A 17,887-nucleotide genomic window follows, 5' to 3' on the forward strand; every position below is an offset into this window, starting at 1 on the left:
ACTTTTTGAAAAGTAATTAAAAAAATAGGCAGCTTTTTGTTAGAAATTTGAAGAATAGACACTTTTTTATTTTTGTGAGATAGAAAGTTTGAGAGTATAAGACAAAAATAAAAATAAAAATATCGATATATCCATGACCATGTGTCATAAAATTAGAGTTTTATTTGTGGTACCAGTTTTAAAATAGATGAGAGATGTAATATGACAAAAAAAATGTGGGACCCGATTTTGAAGTATTGGATAAAAAAACTAATGTTTTATGGTCCACTTAAATTAAGAAAATTCTCTCAAATAACACCAAATAATTTTTAAATCCTAAACTCTAGATACCAAAACTCTACCTTTCAAAATTATACATTAAGTGTAATATAGAGAAATCAAACCTAAAAAAAATATTTTAAAAAATATTGTAATGTGTCGAATAATGTTATTTTGGTGTACCAATTTGGTTTGGTGTATCATCTGAATTAAGTGTACAATATGGGTTTAGACTACAATCAGGGTTTGGTGTACCATTTGGTTTGGGGCACCATAGGTGTTTTTTGTACCATTTGGTTATACTTTACAATCTAGGTTTAGTGTACAATATGCGTCTAGTGTACTATCTGAGTCTGATGTATCATCTGGGTTTGGTGTACCATATGGGTCTGGTGTATCATCTGAATCTGGTGTATCATATGAGTCTAATATATCATCTATGTCTGGTGTATCATCTGGTTTTGGTTTACTATCTTGGTATAGTGTACCATAAGTGTGTGGTGTACCATCTGAATCTGGTGTACCATATGAGTTTAGTATACCATCTATGTCTGGTGTACCATCTGGGTCTAGTGTACCATCTGGTTCTGGTGTACCATCAGAGTCTAGTCTACCATATGAGTCTGGTGTACCATATGAATCTTGTGTACCATCTTGGTCTAGTATACTATCTAGGTTTGGTGTACCATATGAGTTTAGTGTACTATTTGGGTTGAGGTGTACCAACTGAGTTTAGTGTACTCTCTTGGTTTGGTGTGTGATCTAGGATAAATAAATATTAAATAAAATTCTACAATCTTAAAAATCATTTTCCTGTGTTTGTGTTATTTTTGGAAAATAAATCTTTTATGATTTTTTGGAAATAAAACTTAAAGCTTGATATTTTAAAGATTAATATCAATGTGTAGATTAATATTAGAAACTAACCATTAAATCATAAAAACTAATCATACCCCTAAAAACTATAACCTAAATTTAAAATTGTCAACCCAAACCTAACAAAATAAATTCTACATCCTTAAAAACAATTTTTTTTGTGTTTGTGGTATTTTTGGAAAATAAAACTTATGTGATTTTTTGGAAAAAATAATTAATACTTTTGTGTTTGTGTTATTTTTGGAAAAAAACTTAAAATTTGGTATTTTTAAGATTAATATCAAAGTATAGATTAATATTAGAAACTAACCATTAAATCTTAAACACTAAACCCTACCCCTAAAGACTATACTCTAAATTTAAAAGTGTAAACCCAAACCTAACAAAATAAATTAGAAATCTATAAAAACTATTTTTTGTGTTTTTGATATTTTTGGAAAATAAAACTTATGTGGTTTTTTGGAAAAATAATTAAAATGATGTATCTTAATAAAAACTTAAATTATGGTATTTTGAGGAATTTCTATAATTATTTTGTATAAATTAATAACAAAATCAAGTTAAAAAGTTAAAGAGGAAAAAAGAAAAAGAAAGAAAAAAAAAGTATGATTGTACAAATACTTTTTTGTGGGATATTTATGTTTGCACAAGGTTAAATAAGTCATCGTTTTCAGTAAATATGTCTTCAAATCTTGAGGGTTTAGGTGATGGCCATACAATAATTCGTGATAGACAAGCACATCACAAATCAAAGGAGGATTTGATAGAGAATATATGGAATAAATTTGGACATTAAACTATGTATTAATTAAATAAAATGTTTGTGTGCTTTAATTAATTAAGTAATATGTTTGTTTGTTTTTTTTTTAATTTTATTTACAATGTTGTTTTGTTTCATAAAAATTTGGTATTGTATTTTGAATTTTATATAAGTATGAATTTAAATGTTAATTTCTAAGTTTTTATAATATTCATATGTTTAAGAATATTATATTATTAAATCTTATGATCTTAAACATGTTCTCCCAATAACTAACTTCTTAACAAAAGATTTAAACTAATGATCTTACATTATTTTCATAATATTTTTACTCTAAGAACACCCAAAACTGTTCCCTAAAATGATGCCCTTAGAGAAGAGAGATAAAATTGCCTATACTATAAATATATTTTGTAAAGTGCCTACTTTACAAAATGCACTTTACAAAATTATTATATGAGAAAGTGTCTAACAGATACTAATTCTTGTGTATCATATTACTTGAATTTCATCATTAGTTACTAGCTATATGAAATATAACATCTTATAAATGATCATGCATTTACTCACGAATCACGATAAAAGCATATACCTAAAAACAGCCTGATTTTTTCAGCATACTAGAGTAGAGATCATGATAATAACCTACAACAGACACCAACTTCTAAAAAATCAAAGAGTCTACAACTTGCAATATTCTGAAATTTTGACAAAACAAAATATGTTGCCAATCATCGCTTGACAAACCACTCGAATAAATTAACTATTCAAGAAAATCAATTTTCATATCAAACTTTCTCCTTCAGATCTAAGGTTTCGTTTATTTGATAAATAGAAAAATATTACTCTACAAAAATAATAATAATCCCTTTCATAAATACGCAAATACTATATATACCCTCCACTAAACCGTTTCAAATTCCCACACACCCACCACCACTATTAATCAACTTCTCCATCTCTCTCTCTCTCTCTTTAAGTTTAAACAATGCCTTCTTCGCTTATCATAATTCTTCTATTTCTCCTATCGATCTCATCGTCCTCAGCTCAAACCTACAATATCCTCTCTTATGGAGCCAAACCCGACGGCAAAACCGACTCCACAAAGGCCTTAACCGCCGTGTGGGCGAAAGCCTGCGCCTCGGTCAAGCCGGTCACCATATTGGTACCTAAAGGACGGTTTTTATTAAGAAGCATTGTTTTTGACGGTGCCAAGTGTAAACGCAAGTCCGTCACGGTCCGTATACAAGGTACACTTGTGGCTCCATCGGATTATCGAGTCATTGGTGGTAAAAACTATTGGATTTTCTTCCAACATCTCGACGGCCTCTCTGTCTACGGCGGAGTTCTTGACGCTCAAGGAACTTCTCTATGGTCTTGCAAGAAATCCGGCAAGAGTTGCCCTAGTGGCGCTACGGTAAGAGCTTAATTACCATTTTAACGCCTTTTTCTTGTTAATATTTGTGAATTATGCTTTTACTGTATAGCGTTTATAATTACGTTGTGTCAACCTACAAAACGAACAATTTTATACAAATTGTGATCAACAAAATGAGTAAAATTGTTGAAAAGTTTTGTTTCAAAAGGGAAAAAGTTTATCTTCGACATAAAATTTTAAGGGCAAATCTAAAAACTTAAAAGTGTCAATTTTTTCTTACATATATTTGCTTCTGTTCCAAACTTGAAATTGTTGAAACTTGAAACCATTGAAAAGCATTTTCTTAAGTAAAATAGATTTTAAAATTGAATGTATATATACGCCGTTTTTTTTAAGTTCCGCCAATTTCGTTATAGCACGATCCAAAATTATGCATTTCCCGTAATTTTGTTTCTCTACTTTTCCGCTAACATGAATTACAAGTTTCATCCATGCGTAGCAAATGCAAAAATATGTTATGTTTGGTTGACTTCTTATAGGGTGTTAATTTAATAGTGTATATATATACACTATTATATTTGGATAAAATGTAATTGACACGTGAGCAACAAATTAAATTGCAAACAGAGCATAGGGTTTCAGAACTCAATCAACGTGTTGGTCTCCGGGCTGACGTCACTCAACAGTCAGATGTTTCACGTCGTGATCAACGGCTGCCGTAACGTAAAGCTCGACAGAGTCAAAGTTTCGGCTGACGGAAACAGTCCAAATACTGACGGCATCCACGTGCAGTCATCATCAACCGTGTCCATCCTCAACTCTAAAATTTCCACCGGCGATGATTGTGTCTCCATTGGTCCAGGCACTAACGGACTCTGGATCGAAAACGTCGCTTGTGGTCCTGGCCATGGGATCAGGTAATCAGTTTGTTACTAATTATTTAATTCCATTGGTGAACATTACTAGAGTGTTACACATTATAGAGAGGTTTGATATGGTTTAAACCTTTCATTCGTGTTTTTAAAATTCAGTTCTAACCTTTATTTGGTAATTTGGTAACTTTATATAATGCGCGCAGCATTGGGAGTTTGGGAAAAGAAAGTGTGGAGGCAGGTGTACAGAACGTGACAGTGAAAACGGCGACGTTTACCGGAACAGAGAACGGGGTGAGAATAAAGTCATGGGCCAGGCCCAGTAATGGATTTGCTAAGAACATCCGTTTCCAACATTGTGTTATGAATAACGTACAAAACCCAATCGTCATTGACCAAAACTATTGCCCCGGCAACGAAAATTGTCCTAACCAGGTTCAATAAACTTTTTTTCTTTCTTCAAATTAAATTAAAACATTAAATTTGAAAACGAACATTGTTAACCTGAATATGAATTGGTTTATAATATATATGATCAGGTATCTGGGGTAAAAATTAGCGACGTAACGTTCTTGGATATACACGGGACATCGGCGACGGAAGTAGGAGTGAAATTTGACTGTAGCTCTAAGAAGCCGTGTACCGGAATCCGAATTCAAGATGTGAAGTTGACGTACCGGAATAAACCGGCTATAGCTGACTGTAGTCATGCCGGAGGGAGTGAGGCTGGGTTTCAACGCCCCAACAGTTGTCTATGACCTAAACATATTTTATATATATATATATATATATATATATATATATATTTTCTTATTTTAATTTGTCTTAGTTGTGAAAATGTAAGTGATGTCGTCTTTTTTTTTTTTTTTTAATATGTAATACGGCTTTATTCGTGTATGTTTATGGTTGGAAGATTTGAAATACATGAAATTATGGTCTATTTAGACATTTAGTACATGCGATCTATCTCATGTCCAGCCAGCATAGGTTGTAACCAACTGATCCCACAACGGCCACAACCATTCTTTTTTTTTTTTTTTTAACTCAACAACAACTTTATTATTCACCAATGTTATGTGATACAAGTTCTGTTTCCACTAGATACTCTAGCCAACGCGGTGCATTAGAATAAAGTCGGATCTCATCTCTCTGAAAAGAGGTAGTCTCCTGAGCTATCCTGTCTGCAACCGCATTCCCTCCTCGTTTTATAAACTTGAAAGTTACTTCCTCAAACTGGCGGCATGGACACTTTATATTTTCTAATAATGGTGCTATTGGGGGTCTCCTTTCATCGCCATTAATCGCTGAAATAAGGTCTTGGGAATCTGATTCAAAGATCACCTTCTTATATTGGAACCGCGCAACCGATACCATCGCCCACCGGAGGGCTTCAGTTTCAACTTCCAAAACGCTCCATGTTCTTGGTAATGCTCTAGCTCCCATCCATAACACCGACCCTTGATGATCCCTTAGGACCCAACCAACACCACTCCGATCACCTTCCCTAGGCCAAGCTCCATCCATATTACATTTGACCCACTCTAACGGTGGTGGTCTCCATCGAACTTCCAGTGATAGAGCCGAAGGGTTAGGCCTTAATCTACCTGTGTTCTCTTCTCTGCTCCTCCACTCCTCAGCATCCTCCTCTACTAACTTGATCAGTCTTTCCACCCCAATGTCTTTCCCGTTAAAGCACATCTCATTCCGACTTTTCCATAATCTCCAAAACACCCATTGAGATACAGTCGGTTGCGGAGTCTGACTTCTCTGTTCCTTCTGATAATTTAAAACCCAATCCATATTCGCATAGAGAGAATCAGACCATTCGCCCCCTTGAGGGGCTGGGACAGAAGATACCGCCCACACCACTCTAGCATAGGGGAATTGGAAAAACAGGTGGTTCACTGTTTCTGTACAATTTGGGCATCGGATGCATAGAGCTTCCTTAGAAATATGGCGATAAGCCAGATTCCCATTCACAGAGAGGCAATTGCTTAAGCACTTCCAGACGAAATGATGAATCTTTGGTGGTGCCTCCAGCTTCCATATCTGTTGATAGAGCGCATCGAGGCTTGGCTGGGCCACTACTTGGGCTCGCCCTCTCTGCCTTATCACCTTTAGTACAACCCAATATCCAGATTTTACACTATATAGTCCCGACTTTGTATAATCCCAAGTATATCCATCCTTTGTCTGGAATCCTCCTGGTCTGATTTCCTCAATATATTGCTTATCTTCGTCCTCAAAAGCTAAGGATAGGAGATCCCTATTCCACTCTCTCCCATCAGGGCCGAGGAGATCTTTCACAGTCACTAAATGGGCGACAGAACTTTGAAACTCAGGTGGGATTTGCTTTACTCTTGATAATCCTCTCGCCGGTTTGGATTGGAGCCATTGATGTTGCCAGATATTTATTTCCTTGCCATTTCCCACCACAGCCCTAGCTCCCTGCCTCAACAGCTCTTGGGCTGCCTGGAGACTTCTCCAAGCATACGAAGGGCGATATCCCAGGGGAGCAGTCAGAGGATCTGATTTTCTAAAGTAACGACTTTTGAAAACTCTTGCCACAAGGGATTCCTTCTGGGTTATGATCCGCCATAGTTGTTTCCCTAACAGGGCATCATTAAAAGCCTCTATATCCCTAAACTCTATCCCCCCTCTGCTTTTGGCCTGGTCAGCTCTTCCCATGCTCGCCAATGCATTCCTCTGGAATCTTTCTTATTTTTCCACCAAAAATCAGCCATAACCGAGACAAGTTGATGACACACAGTTACTGGAAGTTTAAAACACGTCATCGTATAGGTCGGTAAAGCCATAACCACTGCTTTTAAAAGGACTTCTTTTCCCCCTTGGGATAGAAACATTGTTTGCCACCCATTAACTCGTTGATTCAACCTTTCCTTCAGATAGCTTAGTATGGTGACCTTGGAGCCTTTAAAAGCTTCTGGTAAGCCCAGGTAGATTCCTTCCCCTCCTTCTTTACTTATTCCTAATTTATGCTTGATCTCTCCTCTAGTTTCCTCAGGAATAAGCTTCCCAAAATAGATACTGGATTTCTGATAGTTTACTCGCTGACCCGAAGCCAGGCTATATTCCTCAATTATCCGAACCATCTGATTTATCTCCTCCTCCTCCCTCCTACAGTAGAATAAGCTATCATTTGCAAAGTGTAAATGGGAGATAGATGGAGCCCCTGTTGCAATCTTTAACCCAGTAATCTTTCCTTCCTCTTCCGCCTTGTTTAGCATCCTCACCAACATTTCTGTGCAGATCACAAAGAGGTACGGAGATAGGGGGTCCTCCTGTCTCAGCCCTCTTGTTGGTTGAATATCCCCATACGGTACACCATTAATCAGCACCTGATATTCTAAAGTTTTCACGCACTCCATGACCAACCTGATCCAACTCCCTGAGAAGCCCAAATAGGTCATAGCGTTTCCAAGGAAAGATCATTCCACACGGTCATAGGCCTTGGAAATGTCGGTTTTAATGGCTATGAAGTTCTCCGCACACATATTTCTGGAGCTGAGAGCATGTAGCATCTCATGTGCGATCAGAATATTATCTGAGATAAGCCGCCCTTTCACAAATGCAGCTTGTGTCTCGGAGATAATATTGGGGAGGATCCGTTTAAGTCTCAATGCCAACAGCTTACTAACAATCTTATAGACCACATTGCATAAGCTAATGGGTCTAAAGTCCTGGAGCTTTAAAGCCTTCATTTTTTTGGGAATCAAACAGATGTTTGTTCTGTTTATTCCTTCCTCCAACCTTCCAGTTCTCATGAAGCTTCTTACCATCTCCGTAATGTCCTCTCCAACTCTCTCCCAGAACTGCTGAAAGAAAAAACCTGTAAGACCATCAGGGCCAGCACACTTATTTGGATTGATCTCAAACACTGCTTCTTTCACTTCCTCCAGGGAAACTTCAGCTGACAGCATTTCATTCATTTCGGTAGAGACAGTGTTTGTGCCTTGTTCCATCTCTTGGAGCCTATATCCAACATCTTCAGAGGTATATAGCATCTTGAAGTAACTTTCCGCTACTCTGCCTAAGTCTTCTTCCGCAAACCACTCAATCCCATCCTCATCCTCAAGTACCTAAATGCGGTTCTGAGCTCGACGGTTTTTTGTTGCTGCGTGGAAAAACTTAGTGTTCTTATCACCATTATTCAACCAGATGAATCTGCTCTTTTGCTGCCAAAACTTCTCTTCCTGCACATACTCCTTATTGAGCTCACTTTTCAATCGTCTGACCTCTTCTATACTAAAGGGGCTCTGTTGTGTGGCCCGATCAATCCTGCTATGAAGCTCTTGGATTCTTAATGAAGAGTTTGGCTTATTCCTTCTCTTCCATCCTGAGATTTCCTTCCTGCAGCGCGTCAGCTTCTCAACCAAAGAATTTGATTGTTTTACTTGTTCCGAGTCCCAAGTTTCCTTCATAAAGTCACAGAAGCCTTCTCTTTGAACCCATCTCTGATCATACTTGAAACCGGTCCATCTTCTCCACTTTTCCCCCATCAGAGTGGTTATAAGTGGACTGTGATCAGAACTAACCTTCTTGAGGTACACAGCCTGTGCTTCCGGAAACAATTCCATCCATTCTTGATTCGCCACTGTCCTATCCAGGCGACATTGTACAAGTTCATCATTTCTATTCCCAAACCATGAAAACTGGTAGCCTTTGTGTCTTACTTCCCAGAGTCCACAAGCTGACAACATTTGTTGAAACTCAACACATGTTGCCATCGATCTGACTGGACCTCCCTTCTTTTCCGACGGATCCACCAATTCATTGAAGTCCCCTGTCATCATCCAAGGACCCCATCTTTCGATGCCAATCCTCGTTAATCTCTCCCACACTTTCCCTCTCTCTCCTCGGACTGGATCCCCGTAGATACAAGAGAGAAAGAACTCCTTATCTTGCCATTTGACTTGTACATCTATCATTCTCTTATCCGAATGCAAAACTTTGATATGCACTTCCTCTTTCCACATCAGAGCTAATCCCCCACTCTTTCCCAACGGTTCTACCGTATGTAGATCGTGGTAGCCCAGGTGACCCACAACATTCTCCAAGTAACTTCTTTTATTCTTGGTCTCACAGAGGAAAATTACCTCTAGGAAATACTGACCACGTATTTCCCTCAGGTGTCGAACTGTAGGGGTATTCCCCACCCCCTGACAGTTCCAACTCAATATTCTTATATTGATTTTGAAGGGTTGGAATTACCCATCAACCCTTCTTTTCCAAATTGACCACTAGCACCATCAGACACATGGTCTGAAGAGTTCCTATGGTTTGTTGTAACCGACAAGACCGAATGATTGGAGCCTTGGTAAGCTCCGTTCCCATCCAGATTCGTAGAACCTCCTCTTTCGCGAGTGTGAAAACTCTTCTGAGGGAGCTGGGGTTCCAACCTATCAAAAACCGACGGAGAAAGCTTTTCCTCCCTTTGAGAAGAGTTAGACCCAGATTTTGACAATTTCCTCTTCTCACCACTATTGGACTTCTCTCCACTTTGTCCAAGTCTCTCAAAAACCGAGGGAGATTGACACTCTTCCTCAGCTAACCCCAGTCTCGCTCTTTTAACTTGTTTTTCTCCACTTCCACTTTGGCGTCTTCTTTTTGAAAGCAACATCGTCTGCTCTCCCTGGGAACATAGGTCTCCCGCCTTTGCAGAGCTCTCCTCTAATCTTTTTTTTGGTCTCCATTCTACCGAATTAGTAGCCCCCTGTGCTTTACTTCCTCGCTGCCTCTTAGCCCCTTCAGATGGCCATTGGAGTCGCTCTTTAACCCCGGTCGTCTTTGGTATAGGTTCAGAGGGTGAGGGCAGACTCTTCTTCCCCGGGTTTCCTGACCGTTCCTTAACTCCTTCCTCTACATCTTCCACCACTTTTCCTTTACCCTTGGCATTTGCCTTATACATTGTAGACCTCGCTGTCGGGCGACCTTTTCTTGTTGTACCCTTTCCATTTCCCCCCATCAAATCATTGATTTGGAAAGGGCAAATGGACCTTTCATGAGTCAACCTCTTACACAGCAAGCACACCTTCAGTAACTTCTCATAAGTCAGCTCCACGGTCACTCTCTCCCCTGATGCAAAGTTCGCTACTTTACAGAACTGCAGTGGTTCATCAGCTTTCACTCATGTTCGTGCTCTCACATACTCTAAGGAGTTGGAATTTTTGGCATGAAGCTCCACAGCGTCCACTTTCCCTAGAGGTCCGATAATACTTTCCACTGTTTGTCTCTTTAGGAGGTGAATGGGAATGCCTTTGATGCGTATCCAAAAAGAATCTTGTTCAGATAGTCTGGGTCTGGATTAGGCTTCCACTGGTCCAGGGACACGATCCATCCATTGACAAACCACGGGCCCCGAAACAGAACATGATATAGATCTGCTTCTGTCTCGAAAATGAACTGAACCTTATCTTCACTCACTCCCCTTCCACGGACTCTATCATCCATTCCCCAGATAGCCGGGAGAGCTTTGACCAAACCTCCTACTTTGTGAACTGTCGGGTTCAAACACCTAACCACCACACTCATTGAGTTTTCTTCAATTAAATCTTCATTTGCCAGATCTGGAATGTTCACCGTCTCCCCTTCACCCAATAGATCTAGCTCGCGAAGTTCCTCCATAAGTGACTTCTCCTTCTTCTTGCGGGGCCGATTCATCTTTCCGTCCTCACAGATCTAATCTATGTGGTACTTCTCTGAAACTTACAGCCCACCACCCCCAGGAGAGGACACTCTACGACACGGCCAAGAACTGAGATTGAAATTTTCTTACCGACTGATTCTCTAGGGTTTCACTCAGAATAGATCTACGATTCGCCGTTGAGAAGCTCTCTGTGCGAAAACCCTAGCCATTTCCACCCACCGACAAAGCAATTTGTTTGTCAAATAAAATACAACCATTCTCGAAAGTGTAATACACATTTGTTGTTATTATAAACCCACTTGACATACCTTGTTTAGAATTGTTGTGGATATAATAAAACGTCGTCGTCGTTTCAAATTGGGGAAAAAATAAGAAATCTAGGGCTCGCGATTTGGGTTTGTCAGTCGTGATTTTATTTCGTTCGTCTTCTTTTCTAGAAAGCGGCGAAGTGAGAGTGGAGCTGGAGAGTGACGAAGAGGGACGATTAAGGTTACGATTTGGAGAATACATCGCGTAGTTGTTGTGTTTGCTCAAATCTTTGTAATTAATGAATGAATACTGGATTTTATGGTTTGTGGAAAATTCTCTGGTCTTTGTTCCCCTCTCTGGTTCTTATTGTAACATTCATTCATACAATCTTGAGCTTTGTCTAGGCCTCTTAAGTTATGTTGATATCCTCTCTTTTTTTTTTTTTTAATATTCGTTGCGTGCATTTTGGCTTTTATATGAATCACTCTGAACTCACTTCATGTTTCAGGCACTTATTACTTTTAAGGAAGAGATTGCTTCTGACTGTCACTATGGATACCAAAAATTTGGATACTGGCTCCGAAGATGCAATCAGCTGGCTCCCTCATGAGGTTCTGGGCGACATCTTGTCCAGAGTTCCGACCAAACTGGCTGCTTCAACATCTCTTCTCTCGAAACAGTGGAGGGATCTGTTTGCATTGGTGGTACACAATCTCGATTTTGATGATTCTGTCTTCCTGCAACCGGAAGATGGTAAGCGAGAGAGGGACGAGATCCGGGAGTGCTTCAGGAACTTTGTCGACAGAACACTGGCTTTGCAATGCGCTTCTCCGCTCAAGAAATTCTCGTTAAAATATCACATTGGCGACGACAGTGAGATGGATCATATGTACCCCTGGATACGTAATGCCGTAGAGCGTGGTGTAGTGGAGCTTGACGTTAGTATTGAACCTACCTATGGTGACATACTGCTGCCTCATGAGTTCTTTATGAGCAATACATTGGTTAAGCTGACACTGGGGACACGAATTTCTTTTGGAAAGTTTCCTCCAGATTTGTCTCTTCCAGCACTAAGTGTCTCTTCTTGGACTCGGTCGTTTTTGAATATGAAGATCTGTGTCATGTGCTTCTTCCTGGTTGTCCAGTGCTCGAGGATTTAGTCGTACGTCACAAGTACTTCGAAGCACTCCCATACTGCATCTCGAGTCGGAGCATCAAGAAGCTATCAGTTCACTACGATTGTGAGCTTGAAATTGGTCCTTATAGTATTATGTCATTTGACGCCCCAAGTCTTGTGTCCTTGGACTACTCCGATTATGCCTTGGCTATATACGAACAAGTTAACTTGGCTTCCCTAGTGGAAGCTAAGCTGGATATTCGTTATTCTAAAAGAATCGAGAGGCCTGATGTATCAAGTCTCATTGAAGGGATATGCAACGTGGAGACCCTGCATCTTTCTCCTGCTTCTGTTGATGTAAGTTTGCCACTTTCTTTTCTTTCTTTGCAACTTTGTAAAGAGCTTGGACATTCTCTCTAAGTGTGTGTGTGTGTGTGTGTGTTTCAGGTGATTTTTCGATGTGTTCAACGTGGAATACTTCTACCGGTGTTCAACAATCTGGTAAGCTTGTCTTTTGGGAGTAAGAATAATGAAGGTTGGGAACTGCTGCCATATCTGCTTGAGCAGTGTCCAAAGCTGGAAACTCTAATCATCCAGGTATATATATATCATTAGCAAAACCCATGAACTAACTGACAGAGATAGGAACTTAAGTGGTTGATCCTTTCCATGCATTTTCTTGATGCTTCTACAGGGGATTGATAGTTACACAGGGGATGTGACCATGATTCCGTCCCAAGTGAAGGTGTTGCGTGTTGTTGGTTATGGAGGAACCGCTAAAGAGTTGGAAAACGTGCAGAAATTTATTGGGGAGTCGGAATGCCTTGAAGTGGTGGTGCTAGAGGAGGCTGCGGAAGCTGTGGTGGATGATGTCATATAAGCTGCGTTTCATTCTAGTTCTAGGATTGAGAATAACTAAGTTACGATTAAAAAAAAATGGAAACAAAACTTTTTTTATCTAAAAGTCGAAACTAAAAATATATATGTAGAATTTTTTTTCCATAAATGTTACTTTGTTTAGAACGAATTTTAAAGTATTAAAAATAATTAAAATAATCAAATTATGAACAGCTAACAGTGGAATCATTCCACAATATAAAAATCTTTATCTTAAACAAAAACAAAATATATAAAAAATATTTATGCTTGAAACTTCCTTTATCCCCCCCCCCCCCCCCCCAATATATATATCTTCTTTCACCATCTTTCATTGAAGGGAGAGAGGTCTTCAATTCAATCGAAAAGGAAAAGGTTGAAGCTTTTACATTCTATGCCCTCTTTTTTCTTTTTTTTTTAGAGTTGTGGAACGTCATTGTTATGTGCAATTTGTAGTATCCTCATAGTTTTGTAGAAGCTTTACATTGTTAAAATTTGTTATATGAAATTGCAATTCTCTGATCTCTGTTCTCCTACAAGGGCTTAAAGTGTTGTTCTTTTGAGCTTCCACTTGGTTATATAGATAGATTGAGTAATTTGATGGATTAGTTGTGCTTTACTCGGCTTCTTGGTGTGACTATCGAGGTCGGACCTTGCCATTAATTTAAGGGTTGATTCAAGCGTGAACCTTTACGCTCCTGTGTTTTTTTTGTCTGAAAGTAATTTCGTTGATTTAGCTTTCATTGCGTAGTTGCGTGCTCAAGTGTTGAACTTCTCTTGACCTTTTGTTCTCTCCCCCTCCTTCTTTTGTAACATTGATGCGATTTTGAGCTTTGTCTCTAGGTTATGTTAATATCCTCTCTTTTCTTTGTTTAATCCAGCAGTCACTCACTGTATATCACTCTGAGCTCACTTCATATTTCAGATACTTTTGAGGAAGATATTGGTTCTGTTCTGTCTGTATGAATACCACAATGTTGAACACTGGCTCAAAAGATGCAATCAGCTGGCTCCCTGACGAGGTTCTTGGCAAAATCTTGTCCTCGCTTCCTACAAAACAGGCTGCTTCAACCTCTGTTCTAGCTAAAAAGTGGAGGAATGTGTTTAGATTAGTTCATAATCTTGATTTTGATTATTTTGACTTGCTAAAACCGGAAGAGGGTCCAGAAGAGAGGGTTGTGATGCGGGAGAGCTTCAGGAATTTCATTGATAGAACACTCGCTTTGCAGTGCGGTTCTCCTATCAAGAAATTCTCTCTAAAATGTGTCATTCACATGGCCAGCGAGTTAGCTTGTGTGGGCCGCTGGATATGTAATGCGCTAGAACGTGGTGTTTTGGAGCTGGACGTAAGCATACAGACCTTATGTACAATCGTTCTGAGTCCTGAAACTGGTGTTTACGAGCATCCCGCAGATAGGGAATACGGTGACGTCTTTCTGCCCCCTGAGCTCTTTAAGAGCAAGACGCTGGTTAAGCTGACACTGGGAACAAAAATTGATCTTGGGAAAATTCCTCCAGATGTGTCTCTTCCAGCGCTTAAGAGTCTCTGCATCAATTCAATCTTTTTTGAATCTGAAGATCTGTGTTACGTGCTTCTTCCTGGCTGTCCGGTGCTAGAGGAGTTAGTTGTCCGGGCTTACTCTGAAGGATACCCATACTGCATATCGAGTCGGACCATCAATCAAACTGTCGGTTCACTACGATTGTGAGGTTGCAGTTGATACCATGCAGAGTATGTCATTTGACGCCCCAAGTCTTGTGTCCCTCGACTACTCCGATTATGCCTCGGCTGAGTACGAACAAGTTAACTTGGAGTCCCTAGTCGAAGCTAGGCTGGATCTGCGTTATTCTGAAAGGGTCACGGAGCCGGATATAACTCGTCTGTTTAAAGGGATAAGCAACATCGAGACCCTGCATCTATCTCCCGGTTCTACTGACGTAAGTTTTTTTTCCCCAAAATGTGTTTATCCTTAAGAAACGTTTAAGAGCTTAGACATTCTTGAAGTATGTGTGTGTGTCTGTTTTCAGGTGATTTCTCGATGTGTTAAACGTGGACTATTTCTACCGGTGTTTAACAAACTGGTGAGCTTGTCTTTTGGGAGTAAGAATAAACGAGGTTGGAAACTGCTGCCATATCTGCTTAAGCAGTCTCCAAAGCTTGAAACTCTAATCATCCAGGTATGTATATCATTTGCAGAACCCCATGAAAGAATATATTCTAGAGAGAGACGGACGGACTTAGTCGTTGATCCTTTACATGCATCTTCTTGATTCTTCTCCAGGGTTTGGATGGTTACACAGGCGATGTTACCATGCGTCCATTCAAAGTAAAGGTGTTGCATGTTCTTGGTTATGGAGGAACTGCTAAAGAGTTGGAACACTTGAAGAGTATTATTGGGGAATCGAAATGCCTTGAACTGGTGCAAGTGGAGGTTGCACAAGGTATTGCGGTGGATGATGCCATTCTGTCTAGGGATCTAAAGACGCATCTTGGAGTTTCATCAAAGTGCAAGATCAAAGTTGCTGATTTCATGTGCAATTATTCTGTGTAACATTAAACTCATAAATTGTTTCTTGCAGGTTTGAACTGTAAATATTTTTAAATCGCGGACTTACTTTAACCATTAGGCCATCATAAATCAAAAACTACACAGTGAAATATTTTTAGAAGATATTTTAGTAACTAAGATAATATATTTCAATTATTGATACATATATACTTATAATAATGAATGGTGTTTGGCGTTGTGAGATTTAATTAGTTAGTCACTTCTTGTCATCGTCACAGTACAGTACTACAAATACGCATCTGGGCCAGAAATGTTCCAGCACCACAAATATTATATCGTACCAATTACCAAATATGCTTTTGGCATGCAATTGAGTCCTTTCTATGATGTGTGACTATGTGAGCCAACTAAAATTTTGTTAAGTTTGGAAGACTGTATAGATATCTGACCAAAGCAAGAAGGGGTTTACTGATCTTAGGAATATGGAGACCACCGTGAAAAACAAGCAAGTGATTCTAAGAAATTATGTGAAGGGTATCCCTAAAGAGTCTGATCTTATGATAGTCACAGCTTCAGACATTATGGAACTCAAGGTTAAGCCCGGATCAGGGGCAATTCTGGTGAAGAATCTTTACTTGTCTTGTGACCCTTACATTGGGATTTTCATGAGAGAACCAACTCCTTCGACTTCAGCACTTTGGGATGCTTTCGTCCCTGGCAAGGTAACAGCACTACTCACACATTCATACATACACAAGCACCTGAGATGGTTTAATTAACAATTGTTGGTGATGCGTGGTTGCAGCCTATAGCTGGATTTGGAGTGTCTAAGGTGATTACTTCTGATAATCCAGGTTTTGCAAAAGGTGATTTTGTTTGGGGAATCGTCGACTGGGAGGAGTATAGTATTATTAACGCGACTGGTAGTTTTTTCAAAATCGACATCAACATCAATGTTCCTCTTACATATTATACCGGAATCCTCGGTTAGTATCAGATTTATTTTTGCAGAAATTGAAAAATATACATTACAATGTTAATTGACCTATTTCTCCTAAAAAGCTCTGTTTTTTTCCTTTTTCTTTCATAAACAGGTATGCCAGGTCTGACTGCTTACGCTGGATTTTTCGAGATATGTTCACCTAAGAAAGGAGAAACAATGTTTGTGTCTTCGGCTTCTGGTGCGGTTGGTCAGCTCGTGGGTCAGTTTGCTAAGTTGATGGGCTGCTATGTTGTTGGAAGTGCTGGAAGTAAACATAAGGTCCTTGGTTCTGCACTTTCCGATCAAAAAGAGTTCAACTTTTTGGTTTTTTTTTTTTGGCGTTCTCTTACATTGTTTTAGTTCCCAATAAAGGTTGATCTCTTGCTGAACAAATTTGGTTTCGATGATGCATTCAATTACAAGGAAGAGCCTGATCTTTGACTCCACCTTAAAGAGGTTCTTATATATTCTCCTTCTTAATATTCAGTTTCTTGAATCACAGAAACAAAATCTCATAGCTTTCATCAGTTTCCTCTTCATTGTAGGTGTTTCCCAAAAGGCATTGACATATACTTTGAGAACGTGGGAGGCAAAATGCTTGACGCTGTGCTACTAAACATGAGAACTTCAGGAAGAATCGCTGTCTGTGGGATGATCTCTCAGTACCATCTCGAAACCAGAGACTTGGTACAAAATCTACCGGACATCATCTTCAAGAGGATAAGGATGCAAGGGTTTGCTGGATATGACTTCATCGATCGATATCCCAAGTTTTTGGAGTTTGTGCTTCCCTACATAAAAGAAGTCAAGTTAACTTACGTTGAAGACATCGTCGAAGGACTTGAGAACGGTCCTGCTGCTCTTGTTGGACCTTTACATGGACAAAAACATTGGTAAGCAAGTTGTCAAAGTTGCTCAAGAGTGACCGAGTTGTATGTAAAACTATACCAATCTGTTATCTCTGATTACTTAGCATCAGCATTGTGGGCTGTATGCGGAACTTTTAAAAGTTTGGTATGAAATATAAGGATATACTACCAAATTCACTGCTGCAACATATTTATTTTTTCGTTAAAAATCTGTCCTAATTTTTAAACGAGAACATAATTACTACTTTTTAATTTAACGGAAAATATGCTTTCGTCCACCGGCTTTAGTGTTGTATTTCACCTTTGGTTCCACCACAAGTTGATGAATAAAAATTCCAGTCGACCAAAAAAAAAAAAGTTTAAGAAGACATTTTTTTTTTGGTAGAAAGTTTAAGAAGACATTTTGTTTCCTTGTTAGTTAAAATAAACATTTAATTCATCTCAATTAAAGAAAAAGAGTTCATATAAATTAT

The 17,887-nt window shown here is 39.1% G+C and overlaps 2 protein-coding genes and 3 pseudogenes across 8 annotated transcripts; 4 read left to right on the forward strand and 1 right to left on the reverse strand.

Annotated features, from left to right (window-relative positions):
• The first annotated feature begins 2,819 nt into the window (after positions 1-2,819).
• On the forward strand, positions 2,820-5,084 carry LOC104699929 (polygalacturonase-like). Its single transcript, XM_010415326.3, has 4 exons — positions 2,820-3,311; positions 3,900-4,189; positions 4,351-4,579; positions 4,684-5,084. The coding sequence occupies exons 1-4, from the start codon at positions 2,883-2,885 to the stop codon at positions 4,900-4,902; spliced, it is 1,167 nt and encodes a 388-aa protein (XP_010413628.2). The 5' UTR covers positions 2,820-2,882; the 3' UTR covers positions 4,903-5,084.
• An 85-nt stretch (positions 5,085-5,169) lies between these two features.
• Positions 5,170-10,825, reverse strand: LOC147940747 (uncharacterized; annotated as a pseudogene). Its single transcript, XR_015561502.1, has 3 exons — positions 10,421-10,825; positions 9,465-10,268; positions 5,170-9,372 (listed from the first exon to the last, which is right to left on the reverse strand). The product of XR_015561502.1 is annotated as an uncharacterized LOC147940747 (transcript).
• On the forward strand, positions 10,565-13,204 carry LOC104699931 (F-box/LRR-repeat protein At3g60040-like). Of its 4 annotated transcripts, none has more exons than XM_087456572.1 (5): positions 10,565-11,473; positions 11,569-12,134; positions 12,206-12,534; positions 12,625-12,774; positions 12,872-13,204. In XM_087456572.1, exons 2-5 carry the CDS (start codon positions 11,612-11,614, stop codon positions 13,055-13,057), a joined length of 1,188 nt encoding a protein of 395 aa, XP_087312698.1. In that variant the 5' UTR covers positions 10,565-11,473; positions 11,569-11,611; the 3' UTR covers positions 13,058-13,204. The 4 variants fall into 4 exon arrangements, with proteins under 4 accessions (XP_087312698.1, XP_087312697.1, XP_087312696.1 ...); XM_087456571.1 differs by having other exon boundaries at positions 10,610-11,300; XM_087456570.1 differs by having other exon boundaries at positions 11,133-11,381.
• Positions 13,205-13,901: 697 nt separating this feature from the next.
• LOC104704200 (F-box/LRR-repeat protein At1g06630-like) lies at positions 13,902-15,720 on the forward strand (annotated as a pseudogene). The gene is made up of 3 exons (XR_015560804.1): positions 13,902-14,991; positions 15,082-15,231; positions 15,336-15,720. The product of XR_015560804.1 is annotated as an F-box/LRR-repeat protein At1g06630-like (transcript).
• A 177-nt stretch (positions 15,721-15,897) lies between these two features.
• LOC104699933 (NADPH-dependent oxidoreductase 2-alkenal reductase-like) lies at positions 15,898-17,587 on the forward strand (annotated as a pseudogene). Its single transcript, XR_015561883.1, has 5 exons — positions 15,898-16,285; positions 16,369-16,549; positions 16,658-16,824; positions 16,918-17,001; positions 17,074-17,587. The product of XR_015561883.1 is annotated as an NADPH-dependent oxidoreductase 2-alkenal reductase-like (transcript).
• The last annotated feature ends 300 nt before the right edge of the window (positions 17,588-17,887 follow it).

Source organism: Camelina sativa, chromosome 7, assembly GCF_030686135.1.
Source record: "Camelina sativa cultivar CO46 ecotype springtype chromosome 7, ASM3068613v1".
NCBI lineage: Eukaryota > Viridiplantae > Streptophyta > Magnoliopsida > Brassicales > Brassicaceae > Camelina > Camelina sativa.

Bases quoted from the DNA above. Each gene is read 5' to 3' on its own strand.
- LOC104699931 (XM_087456569.1), top strand. From the start codon at position 11,477: ATGTTGATATCCTCTCTTTTTTTTTTTTTTAATATTCGTTGCGTGCAT. The intron at 12,135-12,205 runs GTGTCTCTTCTT...CTGGTTGTCCAG, and splicing joins TTTGTCTCTTCCAGCACTAA to TGCTCGAGGATTTAGTCGTA. The intron at 12,535-12,624 runs GTAAGTTTGCCA...TGTGTGTTTCAG, and splicing joins TTTCTCCTGCTTCTGTTGAT to GTGATTTTTCGATGTGTTCA.
- LOC104699929 (XM_010415326.3), top strand. From the start codon at position 2,883: ATGCCTTCTTCGCTTATCATAATTCTTCTATTTCTCCTATCGATCTCA. The intron at 4,190-4,350 runs GTAATCAGTTTG...TAATGCGCGCAG, and splicing joins GGTCCTGGCCATGGGATCAG to CATTGGGAGTTTGGGAAAAG. The intron at 4,580-4,683 runs GTTCAATAAACT...ATATATGATCAG, and splicing joins ACGAAAATTGTCCTAACCAG to GTATCTGGGGTAAAAATTAG.